The sequence below is a fragment of the Borostomias antarcticus genome, assembly GCF_949987555.1.
Source record: "Borostomias antarcticus genome assembly, chromosome: 22".
NCBI classification, from domain to species: Eukaryota; Metazoa; Chordata; class Actinopteri; order Stomiiformes; family Stomiidae; genus Borostomias; species Borostomias antarcticus.
The window spans coordinates 17381637-17398755 of record NC_140255.1 but is presented as its reverse complement, the minus strand read 5'-3'; the positions used below and the strand labels follow the sequence as shown (position 1 = coordinate 17398755).

Below are 17119 nucleotides of genomic sequence, written 5' to 3'. Positions count from 1 at the left end.
GTATCTAACCTAGCCCCAACCCTAGTATCTAACCTAACACCAACCCCAGTCTCTAACCTACTCCCAACCCTAGTATCTAACCTAGCCCCAACCCTAGTATCTAACCTAACACCAACCCCAGTCTCTAACCTACTCCCAACCCTAGTATCTAACCTAACACCAACCCCAGTCTCTAACCTACTGTAAGGTAGCCCACCACCAGTCCTACCTGTAGTACTCCACGTAGGCGGTCTGGTCAGCGATGGCTGACAGATCCACTTTGAGCTGGTCCCAGTCAGGCAGGCCCAGCAGCTGCTTGATGACGTTGTCAGCCATCTGCTGCATGAAGCGCAGCGTCTGCACGTAGTCCCCCCGCGTGGCGAAGATCTCGTCCAGCCGTGCCAGGTGCTGCTGCAGTGCCACCTGCATGCCTCCCATGGTGCCAGTCACCTGGTACACAAAGAACACAAGGTTGTCTATGAAGTCCAGCTCAGATATCGAAGTCAGGACAGAGTTGTGGCGATATGATTATGCAGCAGACATGGAGCATGATGGAGAGAGATTCACTGGCTTTTAGGAGGTGTTGTTAGATAATTCATGGCTGTCGTTTGTTGGGTTTTGTAATACCCATTTGCGAAACATTCTACTGATGTTCAACTGATATGGAATAATTGTGTGTCTCTGTGTTTGTTGCATAATCTTACTGCAACAAACTAAGTTCCCTTACAGTTGTTTCCTGGGAAAGCCTCCTTGAAACGCAAACCAACAGATGAAGAGGGCCTGTGTTTTTCTCTGACACACATCGTCCCATAACAAGCCAGTCAAATGCAGACACGCAGCAAATGGAAACAAATTAATTAGGCGTCGCAGCTAGAGATCTCTTCAGGATAATCACAGCATGTTGGCTTGCAGGGGAGAGACTCCTAACAAGCGGAACGGTGCTCAGAGGCACATCCTGGTACTTGATCAGTAAGAAGGGTATTTAGTGGCTGGGTACTTGGCATTCACAGAGGAGAGCACTCATATTGTTTCCATGTTTGTAAGGGATGGAGGCTGGGGGGGGGGCGGCTGTGTGGAAGTAATTAACTGGTTCGGTATTCACTCTGGTCTGTTGACTAGACCGCATATGGTACAATACACTAGAGGGAGGGGTTATGTGTGTGTGTGTGTGGGGGGGGGGGGGGGGTGGTCATGGGAAGAGGGAGAGGGATGGAAAGGCAGAGAGAGAGAGTTAGAGTAGTGACAGTTTTGGCAGAGGACAAAACCAGACAGAGGGTGAATTGGGGACAACGAGGAGACACTCACAAATGCAAAAAAAAAAATTGCAGAGAGAGAGAGAGAGAAGTGAGACAGAGAAAGCTTGTCAGATAGAACAGGGTTAGAACGTTGCCACAAGGGCCTTAGACACTAACAGTACCAGCCTGTCTGCTTTGAAGATGCCTGTGAGGGTGTTCGACTCCTATCGGATCTACTCACTCATTTATACGGCTTCATTTCAGAACCCTCCATCAGGGAGATCAGTAATCAGTGCTGGGACGTGGAGTACTGTATCTTTACTCGTCTTATCTGGATAGCCTACAGGGAGACACTGGCTCCTGGCTCTGGATCCATGTCGTCTCATCTTCATGTCTTCACTGCAGCAGATCATAAAGATAGAGTTCTGCTGCCGTCTGCCCTGCCTCAGACATTGTTGTTCAGAAGTAATCATACTTAAGTATGGATGTCTATCCAGTAATTTGGTATGGGATATTTGGCGTGTCTGGATATTCCCTCAGGCTAGCTATGGGTTTAACAACAAACACTGGATGAGAACAAAAGGAGAAAACAACAAAGACAGTAGCGGAAGTCTCAGAGCATCCCAGTCTCTAATAACAGTATCTAACCACAGTATCTAACCCTAACTCTAACCCTAGATCTCTGCCCACAGCCATATCTCATACACAGCTAGATCTCTGCACACAGCCAGAGCACAGAGACCCAGATGCTTAATCACCAGCCTGTCAACTCCATCCTAAATAAAGCTTTGCTTCCTTCCGCTAAAGCTTTAACCAAAAGACCCCTGAAGAAAGGCCAAGTCTTTCAACTTCTCCCTCGGTTTACAAAATGCCAAAGTCGTTTTGCTCACAGACCATTAAATAAGTCAACTTTCATCCCTCTCCATTTCCCAGTGAAAGCATATTATGAGAATGACTGAGAAGAATAGTTTGATGATCATGTGGCTGGCCAGCTCCCAGCTGGCGTTGGAGCTTGGTCTGGCTTCAGTATCTGCAAGCCTCTCGCTTCACTAACTCAAAACACCAAAGATATTTATAGATTATGTATATCTGAGGCATTCAGATTGGGTATCACTCATGGGACACAATCGATGGAGCCTTCGTAACTGAGTGTTTCTCATTACAGCATAGTCTGGCTCCCACCCCAGGAACTGACCACATGCCCCTTCCTCACTGTATACTATTGTTCATTCAAATTCCTAGTCAGGGGTGAAAGTGTGTGTGTGTGTGTGTGTGTGTATACTTGTGTATGTGTGTGTAACCATACGGTCCAGAACTAATCAAGTACTCAACAGCAGTTGAGAGAAAGCCCCCATTGACGGCGAGCATTTGACTTCCGTCGCTGCCTTCCACAGGGAGCTGCTCCTTGGCCGCAAAGCCACTTCTGAAGATTGAGCAGAGAGGAGGATGAGGCATCTGTGTGGGGCTAAAGCTGCCATTGTTGTCAAAGAGGGACAGTTAACACTGAACCTGTCAATCAGGAGGCCCGCTATTGGTCCTTGTGCTGCCCAATCAAAGGCCTTTGTTTGTAGAGTCCATGGTTGATTATGTGGGGGGAGACTGTAGACCGTGCATGGCAAAGGAGACTTTTTGTGTGGCTCCTGGAGCACGCTCTTTAACAGTCTATCCCAGCGGGCAGGATTAGGGTTAGGGTTAGGCAGGGCGCACACCCAGGCTGGCATGTGTGGGGCAAACTGAGCTTCTTCCATGCGACCGTGGAGTCTGTCCTCCTATACGGCTGTGAAACTTGTACCCCGAAGCCCACCCTGCAGAAGTCTCTGAATGGGTGCTACACCAGGATGCTACGTGTGGTGCTAAATGTCAACCAGAACGAGCATGTTACCAGCAAGGAACTGTATGGGGGGGCTACCAAAGCTGAGTGAGAAAGTGGCATCCAGGAGGATGAAACTTGCTGGCCACTGCCACAGACACCATGAACTCCCAGCCAGCAAGCTGGTGCTCTGGGAGCCAACACACAGGCATCGATTAAGAGGACGTCCCACACCAACATACGTGGATGTACTGAGGAGGGACGCAGGAGTGGAGAGTTCTGCGTAACTAGCTGGATGTATGGACAACCAAGAAGATTGGAGACTTCGCTGTCAAGCTTGTCTGACAACCTAATGATGATATATATTTTATACTCTTCTATGTACTGTATATTCTCTACTCTGATGTATATTCTTCTCTGATCTATTCTGTACATTATCACTGCTGAAACGCCCAAATTACCGAGACTTGCTGAATGAGGATCTCTGAGTGTCTTAGTGAGAGACCAGCTGAATGAGAATCTCTGAGTGTTTCAGTCAGAGACTAGCTGAATGTCTTAGTGAGAGAGACCAGCTGAATGAGGATCTCTGAGTGTCTTAGTGAGAGAGACCAGCTGAATGAGGATCTCTGAGTGTCTCAGTCAGAGAGACTAGCTGAATGTCTTAGTGAGAGAGACCAGCTGAATGAGGATCTCTGAGTGTCTCAGTCAGAGAGACTAGCTGAATGTCTTAGTGAGAGAGACCAGCTGAATGAGGATCTCTGAGTGTCTTAGTGAGAGAGACCAGCTGAATGAGGATCTCTGAGTGTCTCAGTCAGAGAGACTAGCTGAATGTCTTAGTGAGAGAGACCAGCTGAATGAGGATCTCTGAGTGTCTCAGTCAGAGAGACTAGCTGAATGTCTTAGACACATCATCTCTATTAAGAGGGCCAGGAAGTGAATCCCGGTAAAAAATATACTTGGCCGGTGGATTTTTTTCATCTACCAGTCCCCTTGGCAGGTGAGCCAAAAAGTTCATTTTCAGCCCTGCATGTGTGTTTCTCTGAATGTGTGTATGTGTGTGTCTGTGTGTATTTCGCGGGCTCACAGCCCTCAGGGCAGAGCAGAGGCCGGAGGTGAGAGTGTGTGAGCTGTGGCGTGGTGCCAGTCTACCCACCAGGTTGTCCACGCCCCCCAGGGTGTGATTGGCGTTGTACAGGGAGTAGGTCAGCTGGTACACCCCGTCATTCGTCTCGCTGTTGCCATAGAAACCTACTCCCACCGCAACACTGTAAAGAGAAAGCGTGGAGATGCTACCGGTTAGTGAGGAGCTTAGAACATGGAGCACCTCTATAGTACAGATTAGAACATGAAACACAGAGCACCTCTATAGTACAGTTTAGAACATGGAACATACAGCACCTCTATAGTACAGCTTAGAACATGAATAATGCATGGCTGCCTGCAGATGGCTGTGTTTCCTACATCAGGCACCATTATCGCACCATAACCTAGTGTCTTCTATGTGACAGCCTATGTCAAGGTTAAACTAATGTCTTCTATGTGACAGGCTATGTCAAGGTTAGACTGTATGTGGCTCCGTTTTAACATTCTGGAACGGCAATTTAATTACTATTAGTGCAGTGCCTGTTCATACATACAAATTTCACACTGTGCGTGGCCTTCACTGTGCGTGGCCTTCACTGTGCGTGGCCTTCACTGTGCGTGCCCTTCACTGTGCGTGCCCTTCACTGTGCGTGCCCTTCACTGTGCGTGCCCTTCACTGTGCGTGCCCTTCACTGTGTGTGCCCTTCACTGTGCGTGGCCTTCACTGTGCGTGCCCTTCACTGTGCGTGCCCTTCACTGTGCGTGCCCGTCAAACAGGCCTGCCTGTTCGGAACACAATAGATTGTGTTTGTAAACAGTGATGACGTGTTTTGTGGGTGGAGCTGAACTGGTGGAAAAAAGTGAGATGGCGGTGTCAGGTGTCAATCGATCAGAACACGGATCATCCGGACGCTTTCTACAATTATTTTAATAATTTATTGGTCCTCAGCAATCAAGTACAGCTGAGAATGATCAGATTTCCCAAACGGAATAATACCACACATATTACACTAAACTGCCTGGCTAGCTCAATATTGTTGCAAACATGAACCGTATGCGAGCCGGAGCCCGTCACTTTCACTAGATGGCATTGGATACTACAATCATCTTGCACACTAAACGTCTTTTCATGCAATAGTACGTACGAAATAATATGTAGTATGTTACTATGCAGTGTAGTATGTAGTATGGATATGTGGACACGGCCCAACACCTCCACAACTACAGTACTGGGCCCCTGAGTGGTCTTCACCGGTGGGTGGCCCGGAGAGGGGTACACTGTCCTCGACCGGCTCTGACCTGAGGGGGGGAGTCTTACCACCATGCCACTATCCACACCACGGAGCCCACAACTCAGCCTCTGAGTGGGCTAGAGACACACAGTCTTCACTGGTGGGTGCAGGTCGGCAGCCCAGAAAGACTAGAAGTAAGTAGAACCTTTACTGACATGTTCTGTTGTTCAGGACTGGGCTAAATCTGTCTTTGGGAGTGTTAGGAGCTCACAGCAGAGAAACAGGGACAGTCAAAGACAAGAACATACCCTCACAGATAAACATAGAATGTGAAAGAACAGACATCACATATTCATGAAAGGCTGTGCTGTGGCAGGGCCTGAGGGAATATTCCCTGGTCAGAGCTAATAGGAACATCCTCGTCTTCGCTAGACAGCAGAGCTACAAAAGGAGTCACAAACAGTGTTGGTCAGTACACACACACAGACACAATCTCTCTCTCTCTCTCTCTCTCTCTCTCTCTCTCTCTCTCTCTCTCTCTCTCTCTCTCTCTCTCTCTCTCTCTCTCTCTCTCTCTCTCTCTCTCTCTCTCTCTCTCTCTCTCTCTCTCTCTCTCTCTCTCTCTCTCTCTCTCTCTCTCTCTCTCTCTCTCTCTCTCTCTCTCTCTCTCTCTCTCTCTCTCTCTCTCTCCCCACTGGGGCTCTGTGGCACTGGCAGAGCCATGGCTGCCTGGTGAAATGCCTTGAGGTTCGGGGGTTTAGCATTCTGTTGCTCTGCTTCAGAGACGAGGTTCACCCTCATCTGAACTCCGGTTTTCTGCACAGCATTAGTACCATGGCTCTTTAGTGTACATGTACTGGAGCACATCTACTGTATACAACACTTCTACACAACTTCATCCTTCTATAAACATCATCATCCCTGGCCTCTATACATCATCTCCCTATACAACATCACCCATCTATACAACACCACCCCTCTATACACCATTACATTACATTAAATTACAGTCATTTTAGCTTTTATCCAAAGTGACTTACAATAATTGCTTTTTAATTGCTTCACATAAAAATAAAATCTACAAAAAGCAGGAAAAATAAGATGGAAGATAAAACACATACCTGCAGGTCAGGGTGGGTCTCACTATCATCCAGCTAACATGTCTGCAGATCAATCACCCAGCTAACATGTCTGGAGGCCAGAGTGGGTCTGACTATCACCCAGATAACATGTCTGGAGGACAGGGTGGGTCTGACTATCACCCAGCTAACATGTCTGGAGGACAGGGTGGGTCTGACTATCACCCAGCTAACATGTCTACAGGCCAGGGTGGATCTATCACCCAGCTAACATGTCTGGAGACCAGGGTGGATCTATCACCCAGCTAACATGTCTGGAGACCAGGGTGGGTCTGACTATCACCCAGCTAACATGTCTGGAGGACAGGGTGGGTCTGACTATCACCCAGCTAACATGTCTACAGGCCATGGTGGATCTATCACCCAGCTAACATGTCTGAAGGTCAGGGTGGGTCTGACTATCACCCAGCTAACATGTCTGGAGGCCAGAGTGGGTCTGACCATCACCCAGCTAACATGTCTGGAGGACAGGTTGGATCTATCACCCAGATAACATGTCTGGAGACCAGGGTGGGTCTGACTATCACCCAGCTAACATGTCTGGAGGACAGGTTGGATCTATCACCCAGATAACATGTCTGGAGGCCAGAGTGGGTCTGACTATCACCCAGCTAACATGTCTGGAGACCAGGGTGGATCTATCACCCAGATAACATGTCTGGAGGTCAGGGTGGGTCTGACTATCACCCAGCTAACATGTCTGGAGACCAGGGTGTAACTCAATAACAAGAGCAGGCTGGAGATAACAGTCACGGGACGGTCTGGGACATGAGCCCACTGCTCCAGCGTCCTTGTGTGAGAGGGGGCAGCTCTCCAGGCTATCAGCACCAGACGATGATGTCAGCAGTGACCGTAATGACTGCTGGGCTGGGTTAGAGTTAGGGTCAGATGATGTGACTCCTGGGCTGGGTTAGAGTTAGGGTCAGATGATGTGACTCCTGGGTTGGGTTAGAGTTAGGGTCAGATGATGTCAGCAGTGGCCGTGCTGTAGACTGGACTGCTGGGTTGCAGCTCTATGAGATAATTCAGTTCTTTGTTTTAGTTTGGTGAAGGGGGACATAAGCAGTTCTGTGCCTTTGAAGAAACCTCAGTGTGGGTCTTATCTTTACAACGACATTCAAAGGCAATTTGGTCAGTTTTCAGCTTTGACGAATACCTCAGTTGAATCTAAACATTACACATGAACGGCACTCAACAATAATACTTTGAAGCTTACCCGAACATAGAGAGAGACAAAGAGAAAGAGATAAGAAACTGAGAGAGACAGACAAATACAAGGAGAGAGAGAATAAGACAGAGACGGAGAGAGGGAGAGAGAAAGCAGACGCGACGTCCGTAAGCGAGCTCACCAGCTGATGAGACCGGCGGCCACGGCGGACCAGGTGACGCAGCAGGAGACGGGCCTCTTGCTCTGCTCCTCGCCCTCCTCCTCCCGGCGACAGCAGCAGAGGCAGCCCAGGTAGACGGCCAGGCACAGCAGGTTCAGGCCCAGGCCAGCGGCCACCACGCAGCCCAGGAACATCAGAGACTACAGGGACGAGGGACATGGGGAGCGTTAAAACATCACATCATATCAAGGCAAGGCAAGGCAAGTTTATTTATATAGCACATTTCAGCCACAGGGCAATTCAAGGTGCTTTACATGAGACATTAAAAGCATTAAAACAAAAAGCAAGACATTATAGACATTTAAAACAAAAGGCAGGACAAATTAAAAGCATTAAAACAAAAAGCAAGTCATTATAGACATTTAAAACAAAAAGCAGGACAAATAGAATACAGGAATAAAAGTTACAGTGCAGTATACTGATAAACATAACTCCTCTTAGAAAGCAGTGGTAAAAAGAAAAGTCTTCAGGTTTGTTTTAAAAGAACCAAGAGTTGCAGCAGACCATATCATGTAAACCTTAGGACTCATTCCCAATACAGCACCATGGGGGTGTGGCCTATGGACTATGCTCTGTGTGCATGGAGACTTGGTCTGCTTGCCATTTCCATTAGAACTGTCATATCTGGAGTTGTCATTTTCTATACCTTGATAGTGCCTTCACTGGCTGGAGAGGAGGGAGGGGGAGAGGATGAGAGAGGAGGGGACATAAGAGGAGTGGAGGAGAGGAGAGAGGAGGAGAGGAAAAGGGAGCATCCTCCTTCAGCTCCAGCTCGGGGACATGTGCTTTTTCATCCCTTTGTTTGATTTCTCCTTCCATCTCTCTCCACCCCCTCCCTACCCCCCCTCTCTATCTCTCTCTCTCTCTCTGGATTTCTGCTCTCTTTCGTTCTTTTCTTCGTTCTCTTGTTCTGTCTAACCCTAGCCATCTCGCTCGATGCTGTGATGTCATATGCCCTGGAACTACGATTCGGTGGATTAAAACTCTAAAAATGGAAGCATCAGCGCTGGCTGAGTGAGCTCTCAACATTACTTAAGAACCCAAAAGACACGACTGCTGTGACACTCACTTTGTTTGAGGAGAGAGGAAAGAACTCCTGCTGCCCATGCTTAGAGCACCACTAAGCCAGCCTGAGCGTAAGCTAGCTGGACCATATTGTTGCATGCCGTATGTAGGCTACTATTAAATTTGGGGCTAGTTATCTTAATCCCTCAAGCCTTTTTGCACAGTGATTGTCCACCATCTGCTGTCCCGTCTCATGGCTACACGCCTCCTCAACAGAGAACCTCAGCTGCTGGAATCAATAAAGGACCTCGTATAGACACTAACCATATATAGCACAGTCTCTGACGACAGAGGTCTGAGCACAGAGATCAGCTAAGATGGCGTTAAAGTGTGTGTGTGTGTCTGTAAACGAGGTGTATTCAGACAGATTATGACCATGTGTGTGAGGGTGACCGAGAGAGAGAGAGAGAGAGAGAGAGAGAGAGAGAGAGAGAGAGAGAGAGAGAGAGAGAGAGAGAGAGAGAGAGAGAGAGAGAGGTAAAGCGATGTTCTCCCTGGACTGAGATGTGGGAGGATGGGATAGGGAAGGGGGGGTAGGCGGGAGGGGGTAGGTTAGGGAGTGGGCAGGGGGGTGTAATTGAGGTGAACACATGCAATGAAATGGGGGCTGGGGGGGATGGAATACATTGTCAAGACAAACCCTTTTGGCGAGATCTGACAGATGAAGGGGCACCCCCTCCCACCCACCACACACGCACGCACGCACACACACACACACACACACACACACACACTCCCCGACCCCTCCCCTCGCCAAGCAGGTTTGTTGTGTCCCTCTCTTGCAGAAATTAGTGAAAAGGGGAATTATCCTGGCCTACTTGAATTAGGCAGCATGTGACAGGCCTGCTGAAACCACCATGTGACTCCCCAGCAATCAGGGGGAGAGAGAGAGAGAGAGAGAGAGAGAGAGAGAGAGAGAAAGAGAGAGGGGGGGGTTGTTGGAGGAGACAGAAGGAAGAGAAGATGGCCTGTGCTGGGGACAGAGAGACAGACATTAAAGGAACTAACATTGCAGTGTTCATTCAGCTCTTAAGCACTCAGGGCTTGAGAAACAGCAACTTGCACTTTCTCTCTCTCTCTCTTTCTCTGCTGTCCTTTCTTGTACCAGTGTGGGGTGCAAAAATAATAGCTATGAATTATGTAGCACTGGTATTCAGCACTGAGGCAAGTTCGCATGCCGGAAATACTTTAACGTATGCACAACCATTACATACGACAGTGCCATTAGCATAACCCATCAATTCCAACAGCACTTACTCAGCCATTATCTCTACAACACTGCCTTTACCCACGAGGAGCACAGCCCCTCATTCATGCCCATACTGAGGATGTAATTGACTCTATTCATCATGAGAACATTTCAGCTGAGATGAGCTTGTCCATTTCTGTCTCTCTCTCCTCTACGTAGTCAGGGGGAGCAGGAGGCTGAGGGCAGAGACAGAGACGATGACGATGAGATGATACAGCTCAGCACAAATTAATTCCAGAGAGAGGGGGAGAGAGAGCGGGAGAGAAGGGAGGGGTGGAGGAAAAGATAAATAAACTAAACTAAGAAGCCCAGTGTGAGGAGTGAAAACAGGATCCAAGTGTGTGTGTGTGTGTGTGTGTGGGGGGGGGTCAGTGACGAATAAGGACAAAAAAATGGGAAACATTTTAAATGTGCTAAAAATGCTAACTGAATCTCTTTCTACCTTCATTAGAATATGTATATATTTCAACACATTTTATTCTCTAAGAATGTCATTTCTGCATGTTCATTATTAACAAATAGATTTTTACCATCAAAAATGTCGGGATAACAGTAATAGAATTTCTAATTATTTGGTTATTTATTTTATCAGCATACAATAATTCATAGACTTGCTCATTCGGAGCCTGCTCTCAGTGAGTGTGGGTTGGCGAAGCACACTAGTAGGCTACTGGGATTGACTGACAACTGTTAACATGTTTGCCATTGAGATGATAAGTTAGTCTCTAACTGATCCGATGGAATGCAAATTCTTTCTTGCAGATATTGCACACGACCACACTCTTATTAACTGTCCCATCTGGGAGTTTTTTGAAGGCAATGATGCTTTTATCCACCTCCTCGAGTTTGTTTGAAGGCAATGATACTTTTATCCACCTCCTCGAGTTTGTTTGAAGGCAATGATGCTTTTGTGTGACATACAACATAGCCTACGGGATCATTCATGTCCAAATTAAGTTTGTCACTTAAAATGCTTAATCAGGCAATGACTAGGCCACCTGCAGCTGGATATATCCTTAAGGTCATATATAACTGTAAAACTCTCCACGTTTTGAACGGGAACACAAGCTTTGTCTGTGGTGAGGAAGAGTCTAATTCTCGGACTCGTCCGCTCATCGCTCACTCCCAGAGACCAAACCATTCACTCCCAGAGACCAACCCATTCACTCAACCATTCCCTCCCAGAGACCAACCATTCACTCCCAGAGACCAACCATTCACTTCCAGAGACCAACCATTCACTTCCAGAGACCAACCATTATTCTGCCAGAGACCAACCCATTCACTCCCAGAGACCAACCCATTCACTCCCAGAGACCAACCCATTCACTCCCAGAGACCAACCATTCACTTCCAGAGACCAACCATTCACTGTCAGAGACCAACCCATTCACTCCCAGAGACCAACCATTCACTCCCAGAGACCAACCATTCACTCCCAGAGACCAACCATTCACTCAACCATTCACTCCCAGAGACCAACCATTCACTGTCAGAGACCAACCATTCCCTCCCAGAGACCAGCCCATTCACTCCCAGAGACCAACCATTCACTCCCAGAGACCAACCATTCATCCTTCTGCTGGCTGACTGACCAGATGTCCTGAGCAGCATGGCTAATGAGAACAACAATGACTGTTTCAGCTGTCTGTCACACACCTTCATGAATAGAGGCGGACTGAACAGGAGCAGACTGACGCACGCATGCACGCACACACACACACACAGTGGGGGGTGAACATCCACTCAGGATGGGGGCTGTGAACATTCATTCAGGGTGGGGTGGGATGCGGGGGTTGAACCTCTACTCAGGGTGGGGGGTGGTTAACGGGAGTCACATCAAATGATTCTAGCTGGCTGACTGACATGCGAGCGCACAGAGAAGCTCTGGTGAGTCTGTTTTTCAGCGAGACTCGTGCTGAGAGTGCAATATATTTGCATTATATAACCCACAGAAGCAAGCGAAGAACAGAAACTGTGTTAAGAAGTGCTTTGAGCGCACCGTGGGCAGGAATTACATCACCAAGAAGCACCCCCCCCCCCTTTCTCTCTAAATGCCAATGAAGCAGTCCGCCTCAATGTCTTGCTCTTAATCCTTGCATGTTCCCTCTGACTGACTGTGAGGAAGCCCTGGAGGGTTTCCAGGAAAGGGCACTCAGATGGGCCTGCCCACACTCCTAGCCCCAGCAGAGACACCACCTAGCCCGAGCCGAGACACCACCTAGCCCCAGCAGAGACACCACCTAGCCCCAGCAGAGACCCCACCTAGCCCCAGCAGACACCACCTAGCCCCAGCAGAGACACCACCTAGCCCCAGCAGAGACACCCCCTAGCCCCAGCAGAGACACCCCCTAGCCCCAGCAGAGACATCACCTAGCCCCAGCAGAGACCCCACCTAGCCCCAGCAGAGACACCACCTAGCCCCAGCAGAGACACCACCTAGCCCCAGCAGAGACACCACCTAGCCCCAGCAGAGACACCACCTAGCCCCAGCAGAGACACCACCTAGCCCCAGCAGACACCACCTAGCCCCAGCAGAGACACCACCTAGCCCCAGCAGAGACAACCCCTAGCCCCAACACCACCTAGCCCCAGCAGAGACACCACCTAGCCCCAACACCACCTAGCCCCAGCAGAGACACCACCTAGCCCCAGCAGAGACACCACCTAGCCCCAGCAGACACCACCTAGCCCCAGCAGAGACACCACCTAGCCCCAGCAGAGACAACCCCTAGCCCCAACACCACCTAGCCCCAGCAGAGACACCACCTAGCCCCAACACCACCTAGCCCCAGCAGAGACACCACCTAGCCCCAGCAGAGACACCACCTAGCCCCAGCAGAGACACCACCTAGCCCCAGCAGAGCGGTTCATTGTAGGGCTAGTCCGAATGTCACATGTCGCTTGTGTGTCTGTGTGTGTGCGTGCGTGCGTGTGTGCGTGAGAGAGAGAGAGAGGAGAGAGAGAGAGAGAGGTGTGTGTGTGGGTGAAAGAGAGATAGAGAGATATAGAGAGAAAGGTAGGAGTGTGTGTGTGTGTGTGTGTGTGTGTGTGCGTGTGTGCGTGTGTGCGAGTGACTTGTAGTGTTGTCAACAGCAATGGCATTAGCTAGCTGGATACACCACTAGGAAAAAAAAAAAAAAGGTTGAGTCTAAAACTCAATCTGACCTCTTGTCTCTGTGGTCAGCACAGTATCCATCCTCGCTCTGAAAATAAGGTATCTATTATCTATCTGAACCTCGACCCTAAACCCTAAACCCTCACCGCATGGGGGCGCGGAGGGGTCACGATTGTGTGACACACCCTCACTACAAAGAGAGCCACCCCCCCGCCCTCCCAAAAACACAGACCATCAATTCCAGGTTGCTTTGCTTTTGATCAGAACAGCCCATCTATGCTATTATGACAGAATCAGGTGATCCTAATCTCAGACTGCCAGCAGTATTAGACTGGTTCACCAGATCAACGATCGGAGGGGACACTGTAGTCCCAAAGAGGAGAAGCTCATTTGGCCAGTCAGCCTTTGCAGTGAGAGCCTTCCATACCTGGAACACACTACCAGTAGGGCTGCACAATTAATCGTGAATTAATCGAAATCGCGATTATGACCTCCGCAACTGTGTGTTGTCTGTTGGTGTTTCTTTCTTGTTGTGTACGGCTGTTTGCCAGGGCTTGTGTTTTGTTGTCTACTGTATGGCTGCTGTGGTTTCTGGTGCTTATATCTTGTGCATAACTGTATCTTGTCTGCTAATGTCTATTTAAGAGTGTCTGTCAGCTAACTACTCATGCTCTGTCAGGAAGAATTTGCTTGTTTCATGTGTCTTAATGTGCTATTGGCTTCTTCTCCTTCTTTATAGTACTATTTTGCCTAAATTGCTTTTAATTGTCTTTAATTTGTTTGCATTATTTTAGGTTTTCCCGTTTTTAGTGGCTTTTTCAACACCAGGCCCAAGGACAGTAGAAAATTAGCCTCAGCTAATATGATGCATTTACAGCAATGTTCATGCATGTGTACTGTACCTAGAGATGTAACGGTATGAACATTTCACATCACAATTATAACGATCAAAATTATCACGGTTATCAGTATTATCGCGTTAAAATTAAAAAATGTTCAATAACTATTGATCCACTGAAATTGTTTTACCAAGTTTTATATTGAAAACCATAAATAACATTAGCAGCATTGCTCTTTTTGTTTGTGCAAACATTAAAATAATGCGTCTGGGAGACTGTCGTTTTGTTTGATGCTGGACAGTATTTACAGTTAGTTTTTCAATGCATGGTAATCAAACACGGTTTTAGTGATCATTTTATCACGATAAATTTAATCACATTGTATTGCAGTTTATCACTAAACCGGTTATCGTTACATCCCTGACTGTCCCTCTAAAAATAACATAAAAAATAAATAAATAGATTGGGATTAATGATCGTCTGTTGGGCTTGGCCAACAACAGCACTGTGTGTGTGTGTGTGTGTGCGCGTGTGTGCGTGTGTGTGTGTGTGTGTGCGTGTGTGTGCGTGCGTGTGCGTGTGTGTGTGTGAGAGAGAATGTGTGTGGGGTGGTGTACTCATTAGGCATAGGATGATGACTACATGGAAAAGACATCCCAACCACCATTGAGCTAAGTGGGCTGGGATGAAACTGTTACCAGAAGTAGGTTACACACACTGCTGAGGGTGTGTGTGTGTGTGTGTGTGTGTGTTGGGGGAGTGATGAGAGAGGGAGCGCAAGAGAGAGACAGAGGGAGAGAGGGAGGGAGTGAGGGAGGGAGAGTAAGAGAGAGAGGAGAGACAGAGCATCTGTAATGGTAAATGAAAAGATCAATTGTGCTCTTTACAGATGGAATACCTGCCTAATGAATGTAATGGTTTTCTAACTAGTCTCAAGTTTCTCTAACCACCCTTCTTAATCCTAACCCTATAATACCCTCTGGGATAAATCATGTCAAGTAGTCGCAGGAATCGTGATTAACAGAGCTAAACACCCAACAGTTAAACACCAATGCCAGAGGGAGTTCTGACTGATCCCGGTACTGTCTCTTCTACCAGGGGGGGGGTTCCGAGTCTGGTAGAACTGTCTCTTCTACCAGGGGGGGGGTTCTGAGTCTGGTAGAACTGTCTCTTCTACCAGGGGGGGGGTTCTGAGTCTGGTAGAACTGTCTCTTCTACCAGGGGGGGGGTTCTGAGTCTGGTAGAACTGTCTCTTCTACCAGGGGGGGGGTTCCGAGTCTGGTAGAACTGTCTCTTCTACCAGGGGGGGTTCTGGGTCTGGTAGAACTGTCTCTTCTACCAGGGGGGGGGGGGGGGGTTCTGGGTCTGGTAGAACTGTCTCTTCTACCAGGGGGGGGGTTCTGAGTCTGGTAGAACTGTCTCTTCTACCAGGGGGGGGGGTTCTGAGTCTGGTAGAACTGTCTCTTCTACCAGGGGGGGGGGTTCTGAGTCTGGTAGAACTGTCTCTTCTACCAGGGGGGGGTTCTGAGTCTGGTAGTACTGTCTCTTCTACCAGGGGGGGGTTCTGGGTCTGGTAGAACTGTCTTTTCTACCAGGGAGGGGGGGTTCTGGGTCTGGTAGTACTGTCTCTTCTACCAGGGGGGGGTTCCGAGTCTGGTAGAACTGTCTTTTCTACCAGGGAGGGGGGGTTCTGGGTCTGGTAGAACCGTCTCTTCTACCAGGGGGGGGGTTCTGAGTCTGGTAGAACTGTCTCTTCTACCAGGGGGGGTTCTGGGTCTGGTAGAACTGTCTCTTCTACCAGGGGGGGGGTTCCAAGTCTGGCTGAGCCTGGTAGTCTTCTCCTAGTGGGGGACAACTGCAGCACTTAAATGATTGTCACTACAGAGGGCTCAGAGCCCCGTTTCCTATTAGGTCTGTCAAGCACCAACTCAACACTTGTGACCAAAGAAACTTGAGACTGCAGGCTACTTGTTAACATGCATACAGTGTTCTGAACACTCAACAGCAATGGTCAAGGATGATACAGGACAAATCCACAAAACACCCTGGATTCACATTTTTGGATTAATAACATTAGCTAAAAAACCTAAGCCTGTGTGCCCAAGCAGAGGACTCAAGTAAACAGGAATAAATCACATGACAGGACTTAAAAAAGAAGATGGCTACCCCAATAAGGACAAATACATCTCCCTATTTTTCCCACATGATTCCTCTTATCACACACAGGACATGTCAAAGACTACAGCATACATCCTTTCAATGGCTCTTTCATCTATAAAAAGCAGGAGTGAGGGAGGAGGAGACGGAGAGGGAGAGAGAAAGGAGAGATAAAGTGCTGGCAAGGAGGGAGAGAGAGACAGCAGCGAGGTCTGGAGGAGGGGGAAAAAAAGACTGACTGCAAGGTCTGGGAGAGGGAGGTCTGGGGGTCTGGGCGAGGTCTGGAGGAGGGTGGTCTGGGGGAGGGAGGTCTGGGGGAGGGAAGTCTGGAGGAGGGAGGTCTGGGGGAGGGAAGTCTGGAGGAGGGAGGTCTGGGGGAGGGAGGTCTGGGGGAGGGAGGTCTGGAGGAGGGAGGTCTGGGGGAGGGAAGTCTGGAGGAGGGAGGTCTGGAGGAGGGAGGTCTGGAGGAGGGAGGTCTGGAGGAGGGAGGTCTGGGGGAGGGAAGTCTGGAGGAGGGAGGTCTGGGGGAGGGAAGTCTGGAGGAGGGAGGTCTGGGGGAGGGAAGTCTGGAGGAGGGAGGTCTGGAGGAGGGAGGTCTGGGGGAGGGAGGTCTGGGGGAGGGAAGTCTGGAGGAGGGAGGTCTGGAGGAGGGAGGTCTGGGGGAGGGAGGTCTGGAGGAGGGAGGTCTGGGGGAGGGAGGTCTGGGGGAGGGAGGTCTGGAGGAGGGAGGTCTGGGGAAGGGAAGTCTGGAGGAGGGAGGTCTGGGGGAGGGAGGTCTGGAGGAGGGAGGTCTGGGGGAGGGAGGTCTGGGGGAGGGAGGTCTGG

General features: G+C 49.1%; 1 protein-coding gene across 1 annotated transcript in view; it reads right to left on the bottom strand.

The window, feature by feature from the left end:
* The window catches only part of ttyh2 (tweety family member 2), a gene marked incomplete at both ends in the record, with an annotated part of 40781 nt that overhangs the window by 16148 nt on the left and 7514 nt on the right, over positions 1 to 17119 (bottom strand). Inside the window, 3 exons of the mRNA XM_084456433.1 lie at positions 209 to 429; positions 4178 to 4289; positions 7828 to 8006. Coding sequence (XP_084312559.1) covers positions 209 to 429; positions 4178 to 4289; positions 7828 to 8006 — 512 coding nt within the window. The remainder of the gene's footprint in view (positions 1 to 208; positions 430 to 4177; positions 4290 to 7827; positions 8007 to 17119) is intronic.